General features: G+C 33.8%; 1 protein-coding gene across 6 annotated transcripts in view; it reads right to left on the bottom strand.

The window, feature by feature from the left end:
- Positions 1–17397, bottom strand: part of LOC119640907 (roundabout homolog 2) — a 201409-nt gene that overhangs the window by 62242 nt on the left and 121770 nt on the right. For 5 of the 6 annotated variants that reach the window (XM_038039240.1, XM_038039242.1, XM_038039243.1 and 2 more), the window contains exons 3-6: positions 15671–15792; positions 14558–14738; positions 4148–4266; positions 2505–2688 (exon numbers count right to left, since the gene is read on the bottom strand). In XM_038039240.1, coding sequence (XP_037895168.1) covers positions 2505–2688; positions 4148–4266; positions 14558–14738; positions 15671–15792 — 606 coding nt within the window. Of the gene's footprint in view, positions 1–2198; positions 2360–2504; positions 2689–4147; positions 4267–14557; positions 14739–15670; positions 15793–17397 lie in introns of those variants that run through there. The other variant, XM_038039244.1, reaches the window with a different exon arrangement.

Genomic DNA, 17397 nt, shown 5'->3' with positions numbered 1-17397 from the left:
ACAAAATTCAATCCTGTTTTTGTATACTTTGGTTATTATGCTCAAAATTTTGTATTTTTAATCGAAGAAAAAGACGTCCTCTAGAGATTAATAATAACAGGGTACCGGAGAGTTTGTGTTTTTGTTATATTTGCTTTTAATTTGTTATACAAAAAAAAAATTGGAAAACAATGAGAGTTCGACTAATTGGGAAACGTATGTTCACTTCATTCAGTTCAACTCTGAAAAATTGATATTTAGTACTAATGCCTCTAATGACTTCCACCCTGTACATTATATGCACAAAGCAACTCTTTGTTTAGTTGGTTAGCGAAGTTACATAGTTTTTGTTTCTCATACCTGCGCATTTCGACTGTTTCTGTGATTCTATAGAAGTTTCAATATTTAATTTAAGGAATAAACATTTCGCTAACCAGAGTTCTTTAGTATCCGAGCTTTTTTTAGAAATCTCTTAGTATGAAACTTTTGGGCAGAAACAATAATTCTTTCACCTAAAGCCTAAAAGAGAATTAGTGAATAGAGCTTAGAAAGAGGATTTCTAGATGTAGCAAAATAAATCGAACATTGAATATCGAAAGGATCTTTATTTGCACCGATTTGAAAACCGTAAAACTCATTTAAAGTATAAAAATTTCTTTCAAAAGCTAATTTCAGGCACTTATTGCCGCATATACGCCAATAAGACGTTTCAGTTTATTCGCAAAAATCACTTCAGTAATTGTAAAATACGTTTAACTGGAGTCCATTCATTCATTCATTTATTCATTTTCATTTTTCTCGATAACAAAAGATCGCCAAACACATCAAAACATCTCTATCCTTACTATCTGTCAAAAACTAACAAAAAAGCAAAATGACCGATAATGTCAATATATGCTGTGGATATGTACACACATAATAAAATAAATAATAAAATAAAAAAAAAATTCGAAAATCGAGTGCACTTAGCTCACGCAATAACCTTTTTATTTAAGCACATTTCGTTCAATCGTTTTACATAGAAGACAATTTTCAAAATATCCTAAGGAAAATGATCGTTTGAATTAGCTTTTCCCACAGCACAGCTTTGATTGATTTCTGAGGCCGTAACGCATGGCTTCTGCGATTATCATCTCACCATATTGTCGCTACGGCTAAAAGGCTTTGAGACCAATAGAGACTTCGTCGAAGTCGTCCAACAACGATCAAGTTATTTTCCCGTATCTTTCTGACCTAGTCCTGCGAAGTCGTCGAAATGATTCAGGTTCACTGGCACTGAATGCCTCCTTCCTACTGACATCAACAAACGAAGGTTATTAATTAAAAAATGCAGATGGAAAGTGTCAAGTTCGACCCAATACCCTTTTTAATAAAGGTGATACATTCCCGTGCACGTAGCAGGTGGTCTTCGAAGAAGCAAAGTTGGCACCAGTTTTGGTCCCACGCATAGCTAAATAATACTCATAAGACATTTCACAAAGTACAGATAAGCTAGAGCTAAATTCGGAAGACGTTGGTACAATTCTGTTCGAACTGACGAGTAACGATATGGCTGGTAAGGTGAATTCATGAAAAGTTACGAGAAGAAGAAAGTCATTGACAACGAGGAGAAAGGTGTTTAACCCAACGTGCATGGATTGATGCTTGAACACTTTCGGTTGAGTCTGCAGCAAAACCTCGCGGGGATCTATTAATAATAAAATAACTGAGTCCATAGCAGCCAAATTATATTAAAAACAAGTGATTTTCAAAGTTAAACGCCACAGTCAGTAATGAAATCGTGTCTAATAGCGACCGTTTAGCCAAAGCAGAACAACGTAGTAGAAGAGGAAGAATGTGCTTTTAAACACTACAATAATAAGAGCAAAATTTATAAAGATATATGAAGAAGTGTCTTCACTTCACCGAATTATGCTGTGTAAGCATAAGTCTGGGCTCGGAAACAAAAAAATATTGTTAAAAGAGCCGATGGAAGCCTTACCACTCATCTCCGGCTTAGGAATGCTGCGTAAGCAGAAGCTTTGACTTAAATGCTGAGTCTAAGTACCCGACTCTTGAATAACCTCTAACAAGCTTACGTATTATTTTAAGCGATGGTTGCCAAACTCTGGCACAATTTTCTTATTTATTAATAACAGATAATGGATGAGCCTATGTAGCCGTGTTTTACAGAATCTCAAAAGCGCTCACGTATTGGTTTGAAGTGGTTTCTTACTTACTTAATAATAAACTTGAAAACGAATGAATAGTGCACAGTTTCTACTGCCACGGTGTAGACAGGCCAAGTGTTCTTTTCTCCTCAGAATTCAACAACTAACCGACATCACAATTTCTGTCTTAATCTTTCAAGGAAAATTACAATTCAGTTCACATATCATTTGTACCGTCACTACTAATCACCGATGTATCACATACAATTTCCAGTTTCTCTATACTCTATCAATCAATAATAAAAATTCAAGTCACAAATGTCTGCTTTATCTATTATGTCCTCAATGCTGGCAACTACCGTTTTGCTTGCTTACCTTGTACAATTAGTTTAGCATAACTGGACTCTCGAGTGCCGACTATATTTTGAGCAATACACCTGTAGTTGCCTTCGTCAATCGGTTCGACATTGCTTATCAATAAATTGCCACCATCCACTATGCGTATACGTGATGTGGTTCCATAAGATTTTGTCTTTAAATCATCCAACGGTACGCCATCCTAAGGGTAAAAGGAAAACAACAAGAACAGACTGAAACTCGAAAAGGTGATTTTTATCATAAGACCTTTAACAAAAAAAAAAAAAAAACAATGAAATTTTAGTATGTTTTTCTTTTTTGTTTTTTTTCATTTTGCATAAACAGCATAAATCTTTGTACATAATTCATTTGTCTTTTTAACATAAAATTCTCTACGTCGTCGTGTAACCTTTTAAACTTACTTCCCTGTCATCCCCGTTAGCGATGTTGTTTTGATTTTTATATCAATTTTACAAAAGAAATTATGCTTAAATTTCATTTTACTTAGCGTAACATAAATTTTGCATGACATTTCCATTTGTGTTTGTTACGCTCATACATACCTTTATATATATATATATATATATATATATATGTATATATATGCAATGGCACGTAATGGCATCAGTATATGCTTAAGTATCATTTGCATTTATATATGTATATATATATATAGACAGACGTAAAGTATAGAAAGAAATATTTCACTCACTCTCTCCCTGTCTCGCTCCGTCTGTCTAGCATAGCATAAATAGAAAACTATTACACCTGACAGTACATATGCTAACTTTGTTGCCAAAAAACAAAACTAAGCAGCAAAGAAAAGAAAAGAGAAAAATAATAATAATAATAAAAAGCAAAACACGAAAAACTATGAGTGCATGAGTGTATACACATTCGTGTGTGCAGCAAACAACACAAAAGAGCCAAAACGCATGTAACAAAAAGCAACTAAAACCAAATCCATGAAATTTATGCTGCATTTTATATACATATTTAAATGTACGGAATGACGTTGTTTTACGAACGATATCTTATTCACTTAAAATAGCAAAAATAACAACTGCAACAACAGTGACAATACTCTATGCACTCATACAAGCATACAAAGGAAATAAAGGAAAAAGAAATACTTAAAAACAAAGGAAAAAAAAATCGAGGGAAAACACATAAAATGTGCATACGGAACATTGGGACCTTATGCTTATGTAAAGAGTATATATTGCTCATACAAATGCACACATTTTAACTCGTTGCCCTGCGTGTGACTGTACGTTTGTGTGCTTGTTTGCACAAGCTAGCTACATACAAAACGCTTTTTAAAATGTATTCGAATGTTTTTCGAGATATTCGAAGATGTACGGTAATGCATGTATATATCTGTCTGTCAGAAAAGACTCGAATTGCTTAAACATATGTATATTTATGTTTATGTACAATACGTTTTTTTCTACTTTTCTACTTTTCTGTCATGCAAAACATTTGTTTTTCATTGATTTCCTTCTCTTCCGTCGTCATCATTATTAACATCATCCTCATTATCATCACGATCATTTTCATCGCCAGTATTCAGTACTCAACATATTCACCATCACTATAGCAGCTCTTAGCGTTCATACTTCTTATTCTTATTTATATATGCATGTTATACAATTGCTTACCTTCATCCATATAAGCGTCGGTTCGGGTATACCTTTTGGTGGCCCACATTCCAATAAAGCTGTCTCACCTTTGGCCACACGTGTATCCTTGGGTTGCGCTCGAAAATCTTCACGCAAAACTATAACGATAGCAACGAAAATTGATATAAATACTTTGGCGAACGTATGTATGCATACGCTTGGTATGCGCAATATATTCCATTATAAATTTTTTATAAAAAAGATTTCGAGAAGTACAATATACGTGCGTACGCTGAAAACGAAATGGTTATATGATAATATCACATATGTTGACATAATTCTTTTTTTTATTTTTTTAGTTTTCAAGATAGTTTCTTAAAGACTTTTCAAAAGTTATTTTACTTAAATCTCAGAATATCACGCTATCTGTCAAGAAAATTGGTCACTTGGTCAGTTTTACGGGGCGAAATATATTTTATTTATCCTTCCTTAACATTCCTACCCTCCACCTAGGTCTTAAGGTTATATAGTAATAGTTTGGAATCTATATCCTGTTAGACGTACGCGTTGGATTCATTAACACAATCGTATAATGTAGATCGGAAACTATATGCATCCGAGACTTTACCTAATAGTTCTAAATGATCTTTGAATGATTATATCCATCAAATAAAAGCTAACCACATTCATCCTTTCGTTGTAACACACAGATAGTTATATTTTTCGATAAATTGTATAAATTGAAGTGATATTAAATAAAATGGGGATTCACTTATCTGTCGATTTATTAAGCAGGCACGTTTTTGGGAAAATCTATAAAAAATGTGAAATGCAATATAAGGTTTCTAAAAAATGTACAGGTGCCTTAAACGAATAGTATGAATTGATTCAAAAATAGGTAAAAATATTATAGTCGGGAAAGGACGGATTTTAAATATATCCTAACATATCGCCTAAAACGATTTCTCAGTTATTTTTCGTTATAAAACAGCAAATATTATATCTTACTTCCATTTGAAGGGATACTTTTTATGAGAACGCCTGTAAGGACTGGAGCCCAACAAATAGGAGCTCAATATTGGTGCGAAGCAAAATATTGGTCCGCAAAATAGACCTACTGGATTCAAATTTTCCCCATATATTTCGTACGTCGAAATACTATTTTCTACCGATTTTCAACAAATATCGAGAATTGCGAAATTCTTTCCTATAAAGACATTTTGCAAATGGGTCATCATGTGGGGGTGCTTGGGAACGTGGCGCAAAACTTTCCATTTTCAATAGCCTTATTCTTTTTTATTTATTTAGTTATTACCTACGCGAAATACCAAGTAACATTAGGTATAATTCGACGAGACTTTTTTTCGATGAAAACACTTTCACTGTACTTCCAAACTTTCCCAACATTTTTAAAAATTTCAATCTAATGGTAACGGAGAGACATCAAGCAGACAAGAAGCCTAAATTGATTCAGAAAACAATTCTAATTCGATCGGTATAATGAAGGATAGATCGGCGAGCAAAGCTACGGCCAAATGACACAAATTCGAATAGATTCTATCGACAATTAAAATAATTACAGTTAACAGTTCAAAAGAAACATTTGGAACACAAAGGCTAAGTGAGCGCGACTACGGTCTTTTTCTTATTATTATGTCCAATCACCCAACGGATGTCCCCGATGCGTGCAAGGCGGCGATGGTCGGGGAGTCAGCGAATGGCCGCAGCCTAATGGGAGAGTTTATCTTTATCGATTGAGCATTTACTGTAGCTACGGTCAAGTATAGTATATCGCGCTAAAATTTAATTGCGCGAACGTCAACGTGATAGTCGCGTTTCTTAATAACTAATTAAGGATAAAATAATTACTAAATTTTATCGCTTCGTAATTTTAGTTGAGTCGGAAAATTAGTTCGGCAAAGCAAGCTTGTCGTCATTTTTAATCCAGAACGAGAACAGGTTTTTTTCTCGAAGCAATTCTAATTTGTTGAAAAAACCTTTAGAGAAAATGATAAGAAAGTTGCAATAAGCTTAAGGCGAACGCATATTATTATTTATAGAAATGGCGGTGGGTAGGTCGTAGCTTTCCACCCTTCGCTGAAATTTTTCAGTTGGCAAAGCCACTTTGTTGCTGGACCATGCTTATACTTGTGCTTAAGCTTTGAGAGGTCTTAATAAATTGTGATATTCTATGAGATGTACGGTACGAATTTGTCGATTGTGAGATGGCCACAAAGAATGGTTCGCTCTGCAAACACGAAATTATATCACCCAAAAAAAAAAAAGAAAAAAAATGTTAAAAACTGAAACCCATTCCCTTCTATAAGTAATAATAATGCTATAGGATCTACCTATTTTACATACTTGTGCTGCCTAAGGTAATTTAGTTCTGGACTCCACAACAGTTATGGTGACATTTATATATACACATATATATTTACATACAACATTTGTTGAGCAATAAATATTTAACAACTATTGCTATTTATTTGATGATAGTTCTGATTGCCAGCATAACGCATTAAACGCGTTATATGGATTGGTTTGTAGTCAAACTTAGCTATGAATTGTTTATTCTTGCATACGTGTGTTATAATACTTTAACATACCATTGTCCTTTGATCTAAGATTCTTTTGCTTTTTCCCTGATATTAATTGAACTTTAAATCTAACTAATAAGTACTAAGTACACAGATAAAGAAAGTTTCCTAACTTAGCGAAGAGAATGTTTCAGCCGATCCACAATTGTCACATACTTCATCCTTTTCAAGAGAGTTTATTAGCGAAATACCATGCCCATCTCAAAGCAGGAATGCCACTCCCAAAGGATTCCTTCGTTCTGATTTTCGATTTATTTCTTGCTCTATGGATAAGATGACGGTATTTTTGCTCCAGTGTTAGGCAGTTTATTAAGAGCTACCCCATGTTTAAATTTTAATGCTACATAATGAATACGCTATCTTTTGATATTTTCATAATGTCAGCGATCTCTTGCAACCTCCCTCTTCCAGATTATCCAGATTAATTTTCAGAATTGTGCATGCGACGTTTTTTACTGCGGCCACCTATTTTTATTTATTTACTTTGATGTGCGTAAGTTCTTGTTCAATTAGGATGCCACGGACAAATTGTTATGCTTGTTGACAGAGAATAATTGCAATAACACTTCAGGTCAAGACTGAATCGGAATAGGGTTTTTCTACTCTAACAAAATCATTAATCAAAGGAGGAAGGTTGGACGTTTTTCCTAGTGTTGATAAAAAAAAGGAGCAGTGCCACTGGTTTGATATTTTCCGTTTTGTAAAATAATATTGATTTTTTCTTCGAGGCTTTATCCATTTGTCAGTGCCGGATATCATTGACTGATACGTTACATAATAGTAATAATGTAGAGTTACTTATGTAGTATGTAACAAATGTGGCAAATAAGCAAGATTCGTTTTAAGCTGAGCATAGTCTTCTATTTTTATTGTTCTTTTTAAAATTTTTTTTAGTTCATTGTTTTCCTTCGCACAACAAAGACCATTAATTTTTCATTGCACTTATTATGTCCTATTATTTCTCTTTATTACAAATTTGCAATAAATAATTCAATGTTGACACTTAAATGTTTTATTTTATTTTTAATAACTATTAAGCATGTAAGAGCAGTATTCGAAAGAGCATTTTTCCATGAATATTGCTTATGGTGATCACATATTGCCATTGTTTTGAAAGAACTGAGGCAATCTTTAATAAAATTTCATAAGAAATCGTGTTGAATTCAAACCGTAATATACAAAATGACAGCTTAAAGCTTTTCTGTGCATCGTCAGCAGAAAAGCGTTTTTCTTAGTGAAAAGAATAAATCATAAATAAAAGACAAAAGCGTTTTTTTAATAATTTACAACAAATTCTCATTCAAATGCGCTTGAAGTGCACATTAGAAGAAAAAATGACTTAATATTTCGCCAACAATAGCGCATGCACGTGTTGTGATACACAACATACCTGTGTTTTTACGTAGGTGGCGTAGTTTCTATAATCGTTTTGCTTACAAGCGCAATTCGAAGGTAATTAATTGATAATAATTATATTATATTAACAGTAAGATATTTTGCTAAATAAAACTGAACAAATATTGTGTTAGTTATTATCCATTCAAAATTCCACGAAATGTAGAGAAACACTTTTCAGGTTACGTTACATCCATCATATTTACAGTGGTGACCAATTAAATTGTGTACACACGCAGATAGACTTCGTTTATAAAAAAAACTCTTTTTTTCCTCAATCTTTTTTTTTTTTTTGTGTGTTTGCTTAACTCATTATGGCGCACGTGTAATAAGTACATACAAAAACAAATATATATATATTTTTAATTGAGTTTAGCTTAAGCAAGTATGTACCCTTGTCATTGAACACCTACAGGGAGAAGTGTGATTCATCGGCATCACTTTACAGTCCGTTACAAAAATTATTTTATAAAGGAAGTTTAACCTTTAAAAGAATATAATTTAATTAATTCCTTCACCCTCCTTAATGAGAATATATGCGGCTGTTTAACGTAGGCAAATGTATAAAAAAGGCTGACCTCGACGATCTTGACGATTGCATACGCAGCAGCTATTACTTTACTTAGCGCACGATTGGATTGGACGATTGCGCATGAGTAACCGAGTTGATAAGAATTATTGGAAGACTTGATGAGCTCTTTGAAGTGTCTATCTATCAATCTATGTATATCATAACCCTTACGTTTCCTTATGTATATTATATATAAATCATATATATATAGACAATTTTGGAAACTTTCACCCGTCGACTTACTAGATTTGAGCAATGCATAGCGTCTGCTTAGTTACCTGAATGCTTGACATTCTTCATAGACGTAAAATGGAAAAAATTTCAGAATATCTTACACATAGACAATTAAATTTGGGCGACGCCGATGTTACTCATCCATCTTCCGTAGTCAATATCCAAAATTTCCTGTTAGAAGTGTCGAACTTTAAAAAAATTTACTAAATATCCCAACTTTCTGCCTACAAATTTATCTGCTTGAGAAGCCCGTATGCATAAAAAAAGAGAAATCGGAAAAAACTTAGGTATGGTCGATGTGTAGCCGGGTTCAAATCTCAACGGGGTAGAGTTTCCTTTGCCCGCAGCTACAGGCAGTGCTCATTCGCTAAAGGCATACCACTAATCGAATGGACTCACACCCATTAGACTGCTGTCACCACCTTCCTATTTCTTTATTTCCTTCTCTAATCTTGCTACTGCCTTACCATCACATTACCCCAACAGGGACATCTTCTGAGTGATTAGTCGTATAAAATATATATACATATATATATATATACCTGAAAAGCTCTTCGCAGGTCCTGAAGTTCGATGTCCGTAATACCGTATGTCGAAACAGTATGTCGTCTCCTCTGATCAAGTCATCAAGGTATAACCCTAAAGCATACGCCAGATTTGGATTAAAGACAAAGCAGAGATTTTTTATTAGTAATTTTTCATTCAATCATAATGTATACAGCGTAGGGTTATGTGCGGAATAGCACATCGGGCAATTGATCACTACGGTTTTGCTGGATCTTTTATCGAAACGCTGATCACTGAGGCGAGAGAATACACGATCCACAATTGAATTGTTTAATGGAACCTGTGGCAAGTCGTATCGTCTCGTTGAAAGCACATGTGGTTCATGTCAGTATCATCCCCTTTCCATCCAAATTCTAGCCTCCTTTTCAAAGAAATATGACCAAACTTTCATCATTTGTAAAATGGTGTTAAACAACAAAAACGCTTTGCTCACTCGGGTAGTGTTCCATCCTTACTAACCATAAACTCTCAGATGTCAAACAGTTTATTTTTAAGGTTGCTGATCGCACAAACTTTGCGTAAATTTTGGAGCATCTATGCTATCTCATCTTCTCGCGAATTTGATGAACTTGCTCTTCGTCGTATAGCACTAAAGCATTTAAATGTTTTACTCTTGAGTTTGACAAATTTTTTACTGCTTGAGTCAAGCAGATTACCTTATAACGCTAAAGCAATCGCAGTAAAAAGTGCTACGACCAAGCATTTAGATGCCCACCCTGGAAATTTGACAACAACCACAATTACCACGAAACTTCCCGAAGTTTGCAATACCGAATCATTCGTCTATTGGATGCCTCGAGGTTCCAATAGGTCGATGAATCTTTGAATGGACAGTTTGATAAGTGTAAAAATAGTACCGACACCGTTGCTAGACTCTCAAATTCAGCCACAATTTGTTTCTACAGAAAAGAGTATGCAGCGCCACGGAAAGGGAATAAAGTTCTTTATCTCCGCGATCCAAAAGCACACATTCACTGTTTCACACCAATGGTAATTGGTTTGAACGTTGCTTGAAATGCCTGATAATGTATTGATTTCGGGGGGAAAAGGTAGCGAATTAATGACCTTTTTGATTCACATCTGCGACTAGACTTCTTCTATCGAACATTGGATGGATCTAACATTACTTTAAAAGAAATGAACAATTACTGTCTTGTAGCTCACAGGTTTTTGTTCTTCCTTAGTAGGTGGGCTGGCTCCACACTTTGTTCGCTCCTCTGCTAAGGTATTTAATAATTGAACGATTTGGAAAAAATAACAATATGATGGAAAAGGTAAATCAAAAATCGAAAATACAAACGCATATAAAGAAAAAAATCATATATGTTATCATATGTTATAAAAAATTGAAAAAGGGATTTACTGTTACTTATTTACCATAGTGTACGTAAGCTATTCGCGAAAATTTATATTATGCAAAATGCGTTAAAAAATATTTAATGAATTTACTCAAGCGCAGATCTTTGATATACATGTTGTAAAGGACGCTAAAATCTTTTGCTTGCTTACTAATATTTTTTAATTTTAATATTTATTTTATTTGTTTCTTTTTTCTACTTCGCAATAAACAGCATCTTAGCAAAGACATGATCCCTAAAATATGTGGGCTGTCGATATCTTCACTTTAGCAAATAATTAATATTTTCCTCTTTTGCACAGTTCCGAAGACCTTTGATATAATCCACCCAAACACAAAACCTAGAGGGTCTTCTTCTTTGCTCTTTTTAATTTTATTAATATTTAATCGATAAAAAATTAGATTTATAATCATTTTCAAAGTTGGCAGGCATTGTCTCTCATATGATTGCAGCCACAGGTAGATAAAAATATAAAAGCAAAAGAAACAAATGGCGCGTGCTTGGCTTCGTCTTTTATTAAAACAACGGAAATTTTTATTGTGGATATTAGTTTATTGACAGAGAGGCCGTTCGCCTTCACGCCAATAAAACATTTATTTTATAAGATTTTTTATTCAAGTTTAATATTATATTTTATTTCAAGACAAATTTCTGTTGTACTATTATTTCATTCAGTTTGAAATTAGCTTGAGACACAGCTAAACTCTTAATTAAGATATTTCCGGCTATTTATCTTTAATTCAGTTAATTGCAATTTATTAGAAATTCTCACATAAAACGGAAATAATAAATTTCTTATTAAAAAGAAAAACTAACAGCCTTAAGTACGCAGCAAGGAAAGCCAATCACGTTAATAAGAAATTCTACACCAGACGTGGCAAACTAGCCGTATATTAAAACACTGAAAAAATTTATTGAAAATATTTCGTACAAAAAAAAACATACTTATACTACAGGGGAGCTTCAAACGTACCTTTAAAGTCATTATTTAAGCTAAAAGAAAAAAGAAAAAATTCGCCAGCAAATGCTTTAAGGTAAGCATGTATCCGAATGATATCGAACACCCGCTTTTCTTTGCAGTGTACTTAAGTGTTAAGAAGAAGAAAATTGAAAAAAAAAAAAACAAGGAAAAAAATTTCTTTTAACACATAAAGTAAATAAAAATAAATAAAATAAGACATTTTTCTCTTGCGTTTTTTAAATGAAAGCCCTATTTAAACAAGAAACGACCGCCCGCAGTGTTATCAATCAGCAACAATTCAAAAAGCAACAACAACAATGAAAAACATACGAGAAATAAAAAATTAAAACAAAAAAAGAAAACTTGTTCACGCTTTGGATTAAACTAAGACAAGCATTTTGAAAAGTGCATCATCATCATCACCATCTTTACCATCGCGACAAACGCACGGATCTTTTCAGTAAAGTCCGCACACTTCCCTCTTCTTCCTCCTCTTTCAGCTATTATTGCTCGTTCTTCAATTAGTGTTAAAAGGGCTTTTTTGCCCTCTTCTTTTGATTTTTTATTTTTTATTTTTTGTATTTGGTTTGTTAAACTAAACCACTCAACTTATTTTATGCACTGTCTGAGTGCCGTGCGATGATATGTGTTGCTGTGTTGTTGTGTCGTGTCGTGTGTACAAAGTCAACAATTTGTGCTCACGTTTCTTTCAAAAATAAAAAAATGGAATTTCAAAAGCTAATACAAGGCCCATAAACAAAAGTGTAAGTAACATAAACATCTTTACAATGCACACATTTTGTCACTTTAGTTTAGCACCGCGTGCTCGGCTAATTTTGAACAATTTCAAAAGCCTAGTAAGTAATGTTTTTCGAAGATGCTGTACAATTAGTTTGACATGCTTTTGCAGTTGTTCGTTGTTTATAAAATCATATGAAAATTTTTATTTAATTTGCTTGATGAAATGTTTAACTCTCTCCCTCTCAACAAAGATAATAACGAAGACAACGACAAATTTTTAAATGATCCCAAAGCACATTCGCTCTAATCTTTAAAAAAAATATTGTTTTTTTTTTTCTCGATATTGTGCCCTACTTTGTTTACGCAGCTCCGAAAGTATGTGGTGTAGTCTGTTCATTGCCTCGTTCGTACTATTTGGAAACGCCCTGGGATTTTCATCGGACGCTTCTTCAGATTTTGCAGCGATTTTGAAGATTAAAATTGAAAAGATCTAAGCGAAGCAAAGCATGCGTCTTTGTATTCGCTAGGCTTCGAGCAGAAAATTTAATTAACCATAACGAAGCATTTGAGCGCGAATTTGATACGAGCGGTATTGAAACACAGCGAGCTGTTTAATTCAATCGTCAACACCTCAAATCGCGTCAACACCTTCACACCATCAATAACTTGGTTCGCGTCCTGAACTAAGCTTCTTAACTAAAGTCAATTACTTTACATATCAAAATCTGTTGGTCTATGTAACATATTATCTACTACGTCCGAAGTTGTCAATGTTATGTTGGTTGGCTTTGTTGCTTAATTTCACAGCATCCGATAATATAAGCGCTACATACAAAGCGATAACCGGTGAGTGAATAGGACAATAGGACAATGCCAAACAATTGCACGCATACATTATGCCTGGCAGGCCAGAATGAAACAATAGCCTCACACTATTAGCTTTCTCCCGACTATTTAATATCTGTATGCGTTATTCAAATACTTGCGCTTTAGCCGCTCACATATAACTTTTTTCGATTTTTAGCAATACGTTTGAAAACCTTTCCCTTAAGCGGTAAATACTACGAGAAATACTTGGAAACTGACAGATTTTCCAAACTCCATCGCCTGTGCTATGATTTTTGTGCAATGAACGCTGGCTTGTTTTGCGGACTTGGTTACTCCGGTCTATAGATGCATATCGAGATGAAATTACAAAAAAAGGGACAGATTTCCTAAAATCGCTCTCGTCCTCACAACTTTGGGCACTAGTCCTCAAATGGCGTTCAACGTAACCGCATATGGGACGTAGAAGATACCCCACACTCTGTCCAAAGTAGGAGATTCAAAATCTGTAAAAAAATTTTTAAGCTAAATTCATATGCCCGGGATTTGACCTCTAAAATCATATAGGAAAATAGCTAGAAATCGACCAACTGCTGATAGCTCAAGAGCTGTCTCGACCCACGAAGTCTTCAGTTTATTAGTAAATTTCAAGCCGAACAGCAAAGTATGCCGAACAAAAGGTTCAAATCTTGCCAAAACCTCAATTCGAGTGCGAGTGAGTCTTCTAATGCTCTTACGCTGTAGATGTGTCAACTAATCCCATATAAAGCAAAGTTTAGGGGTTAACAAATATTTATTTCACTTAAGCAGATGCTCAATATTCAACTTAAGCTATTTTTATGTTTGGCAATTTTTTTATTTACAATTCGCTTGTTTGGCATTGTTGTAGAAAAACATGTTCGGCAATGGTAAAATCGCTGTTAGAGTCGACAATTGATGTTGACATCCAAAAGCTTCAATGATAGATTTACGATCAAATGCGTGAATTCGCTAAAATTTGTGTTTTTTTTTTTTTTATTTTCTCAAAAATATTTTTCCTTTTTCTAAAGCCGTTTCTTCGCACATAAAAGCCGTAATATTTATAACGCTTCAACGACACACTTTTATGAGGTGTTAAAGATTTTGCATATGTAGATGTGTAGATGCGTGCTTTGCATATGTCTTTTTACATGTATACGTTTTTCATTACAATCTTACCAGCGATTTGTAGAGTCGCATGACGACTCACAGCTTTTCCAACATGATTTTTGGCTACACACCAGTAAATGCCGCCATCTTGCTCTTTTTTACTTTGCATAGTGCGATAAAAAAATAGGGCACCATTCTTAAATAGAACCCGATGAGATTTTTTGTCACTGGTATTTACAGGTTCACCGTCCTGCAATTGAAATAAGTACAAACAAAAAAAAAAAAAACACAAAAATAGACAAAATTGAGAAAAAATAATTTCGTATAATTTCTTATGATATCTTCTTCTTCAGCATTGAATAAAATTTATTGGTGCACGACAGCGATCTCAGTAATAAATTTAAAAATATTTTTCTCTCCTTTTCTTTTGTCGATAAAATTTCTTTAAAATAATTTCTTTTTGTCTATTAAGCAAAAGTCCAAAGTATTATGTTATATTAAATTTATTGCATCCATTACGGTAGTCATCAAACATAAGGGTAGCGTAAGTAATACAGAACACTTTTCAAGCGTACAGATAGCTCTCACGAAAGAATACGAATTAATGCGTGCGCTTTATAATTTTTTCCTCTTAATAGGACAAGAAAGCGTAGAAGTGAAAAGACGGTAAGCTGAACTTAGTGACTTCTTGAAGAAGATATCTCTTTGGCCATATGGTTGCATATTTTTCACAGATTTCGAAAGATTTCGTTTTTTTCAGCATTCGTGGTCGGAAGAAAATTCTAGCAATTCATAGCAATGTCGTCATGCCGCACATGCTTACAGTGCAAGGTACACTGCTACTACTCACGAACAACAACCAATATGACCATAAATATATTCTCGTCCAATGTATAGTCCATGATACAACAATGGAAAAAACTCAGACACACGTTCAACCAATCTAACAGAGCATCGAAATTTCAATCGTTCTTTTGCGATCTTCTTGTAATGTTGTTTTTCAAGAAAAAATGCTGGGCATAAAAGGTGCGTTTATAGCTGATTCTTATTCTCTCGTACAATCAATTCTCAAAGGTGTGGTTTGTCTTTTTGATTTTCTTTGTCGTGTCGTCGGTCGTTTTGTCTGCATCCCATGATCTATCAGCTGCATGCATAGATAGTTCTTTTATCAGTGTTACTTACCTTAAACCACTCAATTGTCGGTTCCGGTTTCCCTTCAACTTTGCAATTTAATGTGGCAGGTTCGTTCTTCTTCACCACCAAATCAGTTGGATGCTCAATTATGCGAGGCGATTGATATTGAGCTGAAAATATAGAGAAAACAAGAAATTAAGAAAGAGCAGTAATTAAATAAAAATTAAAAATTTTTTCTCATTTTCGCCAAAAAATTTTTATCACTAAAACTAGAGTAAAATAATATAGAAGGAAAAAGCATTTAATTCGTTTTAAAGCTTTATGTTAAAGAACGCATTTTTATTTCAGACAATTACCGAGATAATTACTTAAAGAATTTTTTTTTATGTCCGTCTGTCATAAAATATGCAAAAATTATGCGAGTCACGTTTAATGTTCAACAACATTTTATGACAAAATCATAATAATTGATAAGCATGTTAAGCAAATTATTAGAAAAAGAAAGACAAACATTACTATTATTGCTATTATTATTATTATTATTGGGAAAGACCGTAGACCATCGATCGCCTGAACAACCCCCTCTCTTTACACTTTCATTCATTTATTTACGAAAAAAAAAGGAAAAGAAAAACGTGCGAATGGTTAGAGAAAACGGCGGTAAAAGTAAGTAAACGATTGAATGAGAGTGAGTGAATGAATGTCTTTTCGAATACATACGTCAAACACGACAAAACGACACGACCATATTCCATACAGATGATATCTTTCAATGTGCTGCAGTTTAAACATAGCCGTTTAGGTGTTCAATATAACGTAAGCATGTACATTTGTTTGTATATTTTGAAAACTACATATGTATGCCGGTCGGTATCTATTGGCTACGGGTAAACATAGAAGCCAACTGTTTCAATTTACTTTACTTGACTAGATAGATAGATAGACAGTTAGTCAGTTTGTTTGTCTGTCAGTTAGACTCGTTTGGCAAAGCATTCATTCAATATTAATGCAGTCATTCATTCATTCATTCATTCATTCATGCATTATGCTTTACATTTTGCTTGATGTTGACGTCGAACGGTGAGCGAAACTGTTCTTCCTTTCGTTTTTTATTTTTTTTTTTTATTATTTTTTCTACATTCATTATTAAGAACATAAGACTGTAAGTTTTTCTGCTTCTCTCTCTCTCTCTCTCTCTCTGTCTCTCCCTCTCTACTCCACTACGAGCAGTTACTACGTTATTGACAAAGGGAACTTTTTTGAATTAATAAATTTTTAAATAAAGGAGTAAAGCACTATCAACATCGTTATGAGCAGTTTGAAATTTATATAAGCGGAAAACGGAATTTGTTAACATATTTATCAAATTTAGAGCATTTTCGAAGACTTTTTTAAAATCCTTTTTAAAATTCTTGGCAATAAGACGACGGCTACCTGCTTGCATGTGTGTAACTTATCTACGTTAAACTTACTTAATGATGGTTAAACATAATGATGAAACATAGACGACATTAGAGACAACTACGTTAAACAAAAACGCAAAAAAAAAGCACAAACAAGCAAGCGAAGCACACGGGCAGGCAAGTTGGCAGACAAGCAAACGTAAAACAGTCAAAGTAGCAGACATTGTGTTTAGTTACCGAGAATGGTTTGAGTGTTTAGTTGCTTTGGTTACTTGTCTCGGTTTATTTATTTATTTATTTATTTTTTTTTTGGTTTTAGTCAGCCGCGTGGATACTCGTAGCAGTAGTTGTTGTAACAAACATTTCGTCGTT

This window comes from Glossina fuscipes, unplaced genomic scaffold, assembly GCF_014805625.2.
Source record: "Glossina fuscipes isolate IAEA_lab_2018 unplaced genomic scaffold, Yale_Gfus_2 133, whole genome shotgun sequence".
Classification (NCBI taxonomy): domain Eukaryota; kingdom Metazoa; phylum Arthropoda; class Insecta; order Diptera; family Glossinidae; genus Glossina; species Glossina fuscipes.
This window is presented reverse-complemented; position numbering and strand designations above follow the sequence as displayed.